We start from the raw sequence: 9,417 nt of genomic DNA, 5'->3' as shown, positions 1-9,417 counted from the left end.
CTCTTGCACGACGGCTTGCGCGGCTTCTCCCCCAACTCGCTTCTCTTGGTGCTCTGTGCCTGGGTCTGCAACAGTCGGCTCGTCATCATCAGCTTGTTGGTCCTTGTCATCCCATGCAATGAAGCATAAATTGGGAAATTCCAAAGTCCAGCAAAAATCGCACAAGAATCAACATCAGGGAAAACAGGACGCTTATGACGAGGGGGAACAATTTCACACGGCTGGTCTTCTGATGCACTGATGCGACAGTTGTCCATATCATAGGTCGGATAATAATTCTTGATGTTCATCTCCTTCGCAAGAACAATTGCAAGGGGGCAGGTCTCCTTTATGCATTTGTTAAAATCTTCCCTAGTAAATTTTGAGTTATCCGCCTTCAACTCAGGAAAGCCATTAGCGGCTGCTTCAACATCAAATTTCGGAAGAAAAAAAACCTTGGCACGAGCAAGCGCCAAGTTGGCTCCTCTCCGAGCCGCCGACCTTTTGTATTCCTCGATCCATTGTGGAACTGTTGACAATTGCTTCAACATATCCTTTATATTCCAAGGCGAGTCATGCAAATCTTTGGTCGCTCTGATGGCAGCAAGAGAACCAGCGAACAACTTCTCAATATAAGTAAAGATGGCCTTCAACTTCATGATAGTCGGCTGGGCCTGGTTTACATTGCTTCGTCTTGCAAAACAATGAACAAGGAGATAAGCCAGAAAATCTTTCAAGTCTAGAATTTAAGAGAATAGTTCTTGCGTCATACCAGAGATTCAAGCCAGTTTTCAACATCCACGACACGTTGTAGAAAGGCATCTCTTTCCTTCTCAAAATCGACCTTGTGTTGCTCAAGGACATCTATCACATGTTTCTTTTCTGACTCAAGACGAGTTATTGTCTTATGTGCATGTGTTTCTAGCTTCTTTTCATCCACAAGTTGCCTCTAAAGATCGATTACAATGGATTTAGAGTCTCGCAAAGATTCCTCCAAAAGCATAAAGAAAATAAATGCAAATTTTAAAGTTGAAGAACGGCGCATCAACACTTGGGGGCTACAAGATTTTAAAGTACCATGCAGTTGCAAGCAATCCACATGGCCATTGGGGGCTAATGTACCACATTTGTTTGTTCTACAATTGAAAGACACAACCATCTAAAAGAGAACAACCAGCTCTTGGGGGCTATATCACATGAATTTTTTTGTCAAAGAGAAGAATTAAATATGAAGTCGTGAGTCGCCGTAGGAAAAATGATCTGGCACTTGGCGGCTACACACCTCACTTCAAAATATTTCTACAAACTCCAAAGATGCTACATGCATGCAACCAACACATGGGGGCTACGACCACTAAAAGAAATATGGTAACTTGCGACCATCAATATTGATCACTGAATGGTCATTGTTTTTCATTTGCAACCTTTTTGTGACCAAAAACAGTTGGTCAAAAGCTGACCGTCTTTAATGAAACTTAACAACCAAAATAAAAGGTCGTTTGTTCTACGACCAATTGTTTTGGCACTCGCAATCTGACGTGGCAAAATGACGACCAAATGAGAAGGTCGTTGATTAACCAAAATAAAAGGTCGTTTGTTCTACGACCAATTGTTTTGGCACTCGCAATCTGACGTGGCAAAATGATGACCAAATGAGAAGGTCGTTGATTAGAATCAGCCCGGTGTGGTTCGACGCTTTAGTTGGGCCAAGCCCACTAATTCAGCCCATTTAATATTATTTTTTATGTTAATTCTGGTTAATCACATGGGCCAAGCCCAACAATTCAGCCTTTTTTATTTTCTGGGCCATAGCCTTTAATAGTCTATTGATTTTCCATTTTAAGCCACTATATATTCAAGCTCGCCCACTAGTTAGAATTGTCATGTTCATCTCTCAAATTGGTCCCACATGTCAAAAATGTACAAATTGGACACATTATTTTCATAAAGTGGCCCCATAGTTCATGTTTCAATTTCACAAGTTTTCAACTCACATACATAATAAATATTTCAAATGAAACAAAGAACATATAAGATACATTAAATATACCACTAAATAAATCTATTACAATCTTTACAACACATATATGCTACAATATGTTACTCTCCACTTAGTAGGACTTCACGAGGCTTCACACTTGAAAGAACATATAAGATACATTAAATTTACCACTAAATAAATCTATTACAATCTTTACAGCACATATATGCTACAATATGTTACTCTCCACCGAGTAGGTCTTCACGAGGCTTCACACTTCCCGGCTTCACACTTGCTCCACACTTCACGGCTTCACACTTGAGCTTCTGTATAAAAGAGGAACCACCACAATTTTAAGTCTACAAAACAACAATTAATACTAATCAAGGATAAAAACAAAAACAAGTACTCCCTCCGTTCCAAAATATAAGACATTTTAGAGATTTCACTAGAAGACTACATACAGAGCAAAATGAGTGAATGTATACTCTAAAATATGTCTATATACATCCGTATGTAGTTTATAGTGCAATATCTAGAAGGTCTTATATTTAGGAATGAAGGGAGTAATATACTCAAATGTGATGGCAGCACGGAACTAGTGATACCACAACATGCATAAGCTTCATGAAAATAGGTGATTTTTAACAGAAGTTACAGAAAATGAACCATGCTACTGCAATCAGTACTCCATTACTCCAAGAGAACTTGCTTTTCAACAAATTTACAGGACCAATTAATAGCAGGAGTTCCTACAAATCTGTGCACAAGTTAAGCTTTAACAAATTTTAACTAAAAATGAACATGTGTTTGCCTTACTCTCTACTGCACTTGTAGCTTTAACACAAAATTAAGAAAAACTCTTGAACATGTACATCAGGAGAGAGGAATACATTTCTATATTGTACTTTTAGATTTAACATGTTTACACAGAGAGAGGAGAGGACCAATTTACACAGTGAGTTTCAAGCAATTAGCAAGACAAGTTAACTTGTTTGGCCCTTTTTTTCTTTTCAGTTAACAAGACTGGTAGCAGCAACAAGTGAACAAATTTCAATTAACAAGACTGGAGTACTCCTACTCAGAATGCAGAACAAGACTGGAGCAGTGAGCAGAACTAATTGCCTAACTTTGCATGTTCAGAACACTTTTTTCTGCATGTTCAGAACACTTTTTTCTGCATGTTCAGTGTACTCCTACTGAGCATGCAGAACAAGACTGGAGTATATGCACAGACACAAGTACTGCTACTGAGCATACAGAATATCTGAACATGTTCCACAAACAGCACACAACAAAAGGGAAGACTTTAAAAAACTGAAGAAAGATGTATATATGTGTGAGTAACAAGGGATTTTACCTGTGCGCTAACATGAGTTAGAGACGAATGAATAGACAGGCTGAAACTTACATTTTGTATCCATCAAGCTCCAGAGATTTCATGGCAACTTCATCTAACTGAAATAACATAATAGAGTAGAATGAATCGACTTTGTTAAAACGAACTAAAAAGCCAAATAGGCATATATTTCTGACTTCTAAACTTGTTCAATTTCTTTAGTAGTTCTCACACAGATTTCGTGGCAAATTCATTTCATCTGACTGAAATGACATAATAGAGTGAATTAGCCTTGTTCAAACAAACTAGTTATATGTTCCAACTTCTAAAATTTCTTCAAGTTTCTCACTAGTTCTTGCATATAACAACAATAGCGAATTTGCTCCATAACAAGATAAGGGAATAACAGTATGTCGACTACTAGACAACCATGAATGATGCCCACGAAAAAACAATGCACAAACACAAACGATAAAGCTACTAATTAACCACAAGTGACTTATCTCAGAGGTGCTACTCAAGCACTTGGAACCAGTATAGTAAGGTGGCCTTTGTTTGGGCTGCAGCTTCTGATTCTCAGATTCTAGGCCTTCTAAAATCAGAATCTGAAACAAACACACCAAATTCTTATCTAGCTTCCTAGAATCTGATTCTAAAAATGAACTAGCACACAAGCAAAGCCAGAAGCGGCGATTTTGGTGATTCCATAGATTCTGCAGCTTCCCACAAAAGAAAACGATTCGTTTTGAGCACTTGCCCCTATTTTCAGTCAAAATTACGACAGAACTGCCACCGCGACCTCTTCTCCATCCCGAGCCCCCTGTCCCTCTCGTTCTGCTCCACCCCAACCTCTTCTCCATCCCGAGCGGATCCACCTGTGTTGCTCCTGCTGGTGCCCAAAGGATGGATCCGCGTGCCTCGGCCCCTTCCCTACCTCCGGCAAGCATCCTCCACCCAGCGCCCGAGCTCGAGCTCCAGTTGTCCCGCCTCCCAGGATCCTCCGCCCGACCTTTAAGCTCCAGCTGCTCTGCCCCTGACAGAGAGCGACCTCTAGCGCCATGGTCATTATAGGCATTTCACATCTCTCAAAATTTCTACAGATATCCAAAATCATGACAAACAAACAGTTGGATTCTGATTCTTAGGAATCTGTAGCTGCAGCTGATTCCCAAAATCCACATCCAAAGCGATTCTTAAAAATCTGTAGCCCAAACAAAGGGGGCCTAAGATAGATTACAAAAAAAATAGTTCAGTGCAAACCATTGCAAGCATGACAATGTATTTAATCTTTTCACCTGCATTGAACTTTCCAGATATGGTTCTAGCCACATCCTTATAAACTACTACTAATTAGAAGCAGCAAATCAAGTAGCCAGATGAGCACCACCACAACAAATAAGCACCATGACTTGATCATCGATGCAACTGTCAGCAAGGACTCAAACACAGCGCAAAAAAACACCAAAATCCTAACTAACCCATGAAACAGAGCATGGCTGTGTCATAGGAAAGGGAGGAGCTCACAATGGTGGTATGTGTAACTGTCAGCAAGGCTCAAACACAGCGCAAAAAACACCAAAATCCTAACTAATCCATGAAACAGAAGCATGGCTGTGTCATAGGAAAGGGAGGACTCACAATGGTGGTATATGTAGCCGATGTCGAACAACCTCCGTTTCTCGCTTGCGAGCACCATGCACCTTGGTTGTTCATGAGGCCCTTGTCCTCTAGTGCATGGATGAAATCCAAAGCATCCATGTTGCACATGGATAGGAGAAATCAAATATTTTTATACTCAAAATATAAAGTTGCATACACATTTACTACATCAAGTTTTGCTAGGTTACCAAGCTTTGTTTTAACTTGTCAAATTAAACATCAGAGAGGTCCATTTCCAACTAAAGTATACATATTATTATCAGTTAAAAGAGTTCTTCTATGCATTTTAACTTACCACCAGCAGCAACAACCGTATGAAAAACTGAATAAATATTGATTATTTGCATATTGATTTGATCTTTTTATAGAGCATGATATCATACTAGTAGAACATGCATTTGTTTGTTCAGAAAGCAGGTGTAGAAAAAACAGAAACATAAATCCTTAGAACGAATAACTGATAAAATCACTCACACTAGCATACTCGTCCACACAAACTCAACAAAAGCACAAAACATTTGTTCTGCAAATACTTGATTTATATATGGGCAGTACTATGCGTCGTACTACGCGTCGGCGCCGACGCGAACGCTCACGCCGGTCGCAGCGCGACCGTCAGATCTGCGAGGTGGACTGTTAGATCTATACATGCAACATTTTTTCCTTGATGCAGCAAATTTCGGCGCAATGCAGCAAATTTCATCAACGGTTGCAACAAAAAAAATCTACGTGATCATAGCAAAAAAACGAAGCTGATGATGCCTGGTAGCAAAAGTCAAATGCCGGTTATAGCAAATATCTACGTGAACGTGTATGCAATTTTTTTAGTGAACGGTCGTAGCAAAAAATGATGCGAGCTGTAGCAAAAATTAACAGGTTGTAATAAAAGTCAAATGACGGTTATAGCAAAAATCCAACGAACTCAAGTTGTAACCAACTTTAGATGCAACTTTTTAAAATGAACAAAATATAACAAAATGACAAACGTTTGAAGCAAAACTAAACATGGTTGCAGCAAATCTATACCTAATAATAAAGCGGCTATTGCTTCCGTCGGAAAACCCATTACAACATTTTTATAAAAAAGCCCCTGTAATTTTTGTTATTCAACCCGCGCTTCATCATTTATCTGCAACGCAAAAGAAAAAAACGAGTCGCTGCAAAAATTATACCCGTACGCATCGCCTCCTCCCGTCGACCCTGGGCCACCCTGGCCTGTGCCCAGGCAGCCGCAACACCACTCGCCGCCGCGGCCGGCATCAACCGTCACCACTGCCGATCTCAACCCACCCGCCTCCGCGGATGTACCTCTCCCCGCTCACTGCCCCCGTTGCGGCGCTCGAGCGCATCGCTCGACCTGGTCCACTCTGGCCTGTGCCCAGGCCGCTGCCACACCACTCGCCGCCACGGCCGACCTCAACCACCACTGCTGTCGATCTCAACCCACGCCTCTGCGGTCGTACCTCTGCCCGCTTGCTGCCCCCGTTTCGGCGCTCGAGCACAGCTTCTGGATCAAATCAACGCGACAGCTACAGCGATTTGGGATGATGCGTCTGCTCGATGGCTCCATGGCTCACACGGGAAACTCCGAGGTTATGGCGCGGCAACGGCGACTCCTTATGGCCAGATAGAGGCGCCTAACCCTTGCTCCCCTCATCGTATCCCCTCCTCCGGCAGGAACTCATCATCTGGTGAGATCCCCTCCCCATGCCTCCAACTGTGTGCCAAGCACCTGCAAGAAATTTTGTTTTGTGGGAGTTTGTTTGCTGATGGATGAATGTATTGAATGTAAGATTGCATTGTTGTAGAGAGAGGGAATGGAACACCACCTTCAGTTTGTCATCTGATCCCACATTCTCTACCCCATGAGTGAAATAAGATAACAGTCCATTGATCAATTCACGTAGCCTCTTTGTTTTGCTTTGCTTGTCCCGCTCAATTTCTTATTATGGTGGAATTAACAATGGACAGGTTGATTTCTCAATAAAATAGGATAGGACTGACTACATTAGTTAGTTAGCTTATTATTTTAATAAATTAAAATGATTATAAAAATATTTAAAACGTGTGATATTTTTTTTCCGTTGCAACGCACGGGCCCTTTTGCTAGTTGGATAAAAAATATTGCATGGTTGTCAGCGAGACACGGCACGCGTGATCGGCCGAATCGTTCGGCTGACGCGCCGGATGAAAGCATTTACCTTTATATATTCTGCAACATATCAGATCCTTGAGAGGATTACACATCCGTGAAGAGAAGAGTAAATTTGGTACTAGTCTGGTCCTCATCATCCCAACACTCTACAGCGAAACCACACGGAGTAGTTCAGTTCACCCACAACTTATTATATCATACTGCAGCTGGCCGTGAGGCACGAGGAAGGCAGGCTTGAGCTCAATCTACTCGTACCAGGTATAGAAGAAAGCGGTCGACGGGCATCTATAATCCTTCACCCAAGCATCCACCGGGTCGGCGGCAGATGTCACTCACGCCTCGCCCTCGGGCGTGGCGGGGGGGAAGTCGGACAGCTCGCTGACGGCTGTAGCGGCCCGATGTTGGGGATGAGGTAGAGGTGCTCCGATCTAGGTGCAGATAGGAGACGAGAAGGGGGTCAGAGGGTGAGCATGGGAGCAGAGAGAGACGGGAGGTACAAGGATGTGCAACATGAGCTTGTTTTGGGACGGAACTCACCAGATCGAATTGGGATAAACTGCAAAATCCTAGGCATGGCGGAACACATGCACCCCGTCACCGCCGCCACCACCGTGGCTGGAGGCCCCGGGCGGCCAACAGTTCTCTCCCGCGCCCTCGTCGTTGCTTTCGTCCGTCCGTCCACCCGTGTGGGCCTACGCTGCGGCCATCACGACACACAGCTACGCCACATCTCGTGGATTGGTGAGGCCCCCGGTGCGCATGCGCATGCGCATGTAGGGTTCGGCTCGAGCGCGCGAGTGGGAAGGAGCACGGGATGGGGGGAAGAGCGGAGCAAGGGGATCCCATCGGAGGTCGCCTGGGTCGGGGCTCCGTTGGTGGCGGCGGCGAGAGGGGGTCGAGCGGGAGAGAGATGGGGATGAGGGAGGAGTGTGTGGATGTGTGTTGCTTGCGGCTGAGAGGAAGAAAGGAGGCGGGGGGTGGTTGGAAAAATGTCAGAGGACAAAGCTAGGGTTTCAGCACAGATGAACTTGGCGTTGTATAGGGACGTGGGGCCAATAGCTCATATGCGACGTCTTTTCTGGGAATTAGAATCAGTGCAACATTTTTCGATGAAATAGCTCTCGTGCGACGGTTTGAATGGAGAAAATAGCTCACGGCCACACATGCGATAAAACCTTAGTCAACTAGTTCAATTTGCGTTAAGTCATGTCTTACCTAATTTGGGCCCAAATTAATTAGCACCGCATCTCGTGAAACTGCCCGACTAGAACTGTCCGAAACTGCCCGACATCTTCAGCTCCGGCGGCGGCTACGGCGGAGGAGCCCTCTTTCTCGACGGCGGCGGAGCCCCCTTTCGGCGGCGGTGGCGGCCATGGTGGTGAGTGAATTCGATACACTAGTCCCAATCCTCTCCGCCTTGTAGATATGAGCTCTCTGTTTTGCTTGCTGAAATCGATAGAAGGTGAGAGGGGGCGGCGCGGTGAGAGGAGCCCGTGGTCAGGTCGAGAAGGAGCCGCCAGATTCAGCTTCAAACAGGTAATGTGCCTCCCTTCCGCCCATTTGTGAGTGCGATTGAAGGCAATCTTTGCTCTGTCTCACTTTGCCCGCCCGCCTATAATAGAGGGGATGCTGCTGAAACATTTGAATTTGCAATCAATTTCTTTATATCAACGGCAAAATTAGTTGATGGTAGCATTCAGAACATCCAGAGAGACACAATTGTGAAATGGGAGGTTGATTGTGCATAAATTGATCCCAATGAGCTACAGTCGATGGAAGAGAAGGCAGTGAGGAAATTGGTGGAGAAAATTGGGGAAACTGTGCTTTGGGTCCAGAGCAAGAGGTTTCACTATTGCGGTATGATGATTTCAAAGGAGAGTATGTCATAATTGAAGATGGTGAAGATATTGTTGATGAAATCGTTAGGCAAGAGGGCTGGGCAAGCCTCAGGGCTGATTTTTTTGCTGAGCTCGTTGATCTGAATATTGACTCGAAGGTAGGTTATGTGTCGTCACACTTGGCTATGCAGAAGGTAGATGATGATTGGGATTCGCAGAGGCATATCGTTCCCATTATTACGGATCTAACAGTAATAGCCGATGGGTCTAATGCACATGCAGAAGAGGGAAATGTTAATGTTGTTGATTGGAATGCAGTTGAGTTGGAGGAGCCTACTGATTTGGTCATTGCACCAATTGCTGACACTGAGATGGCCAAACTATTTGGCATTCCAGTCGATGACAGAGATGAGAAGGAGAGGGATGAAGCTAATACAAGTGATAATGATGATAGAGAATTGAGTGA

General features: G+C 43.9%; 1 protein-coding gene across 7 annotated transcripts; it reads right to left on the bottom strand.

Annotated features, from left to right (window-relative positions):
- Positions 1-2,015: 2,015 nt before the first annotated feature.
- LOC123410960 lies at positions 2,016-8,130 on the bottom strand. Of its 7 annotated transcripts, none has more exons than XM_045103879.1 (6): positions 7,651-8,130; positions 7,369-7,541; positions 7,160-7,259; positions 4,938-5,026; positions 3,372-3,418; positions 2,016-2,319 (listed from the first exon to the last, which is right to left on the bottom strand). In XM_045103879.1, the coding sequence occupies exons 2-6, from the start codon at positions 7,396-7,398 to the stop codon at positions 2,265-2,267; spliced, it is 321 nt and encodes a 106-aa protein (XP_044959814.1). In that variant the 5' UTR covers positions 7,399-7,541; positions 7,651-8,130; the 3' UTR covers positions 2,016-2,264. The 7 variants fall into 7 exon arrangements, 2 of the variants coding, with proteins under 2 accessions (XP_044959814.1, XP_044959815.1); XM_045103880.1 differs by having other exon boundaries at positions 2,016-2,286; positions 7,651-8,128; XR_006613140.1 differs by having other exon boundaries at positions 2,016-2,286; positions 3,321-3,418; positions 7,160-7,541; positions 7,651-8,127.
- Positions 8,131-9,417: the final 1,287 nt, after the last annotated feature.

This window comes from Hordeum vulgare, chromosome 7H (genome assembly GCF_904849725.1).
Source record: "Hordeum vulgare subsp. vulgare chromosome 7H, MorexV3_pseudomolecules_assembly, whole genome shotgun sequence".
Taxonomy (NCBI): Eukaryota; Viridiplantae; Streptophyta; class Magnoliopsida; order Poales; family Poaceae; genus Hordeum; species Hordeum vulgare.
This window is presented reverse-complemented; position numbering and strand designations above follow the sequence as displayed.

Coding starts and splice junctions, on each gene's coding strand:
- LOC123410960 (XM_045103879.1), bottom strand. CDS start 7,398: ATGCCCGTCGACCGCTTTCTTCTATACCTG. Junction 5,027..7,159: donor ATGTTGCAGAATATATAAAG/GTAAATGCTTTC, acceptor TCCATGCACTAG/AGGACAAGGGCCTCATGAAC. Junction 2,320..3,371: donor GAGCTTGATGGATACAAAAT/GTAAGTTTCAGC, acceptor GTTGTTTTGTAG/ACTTAAAATTGTGGTGGTTC.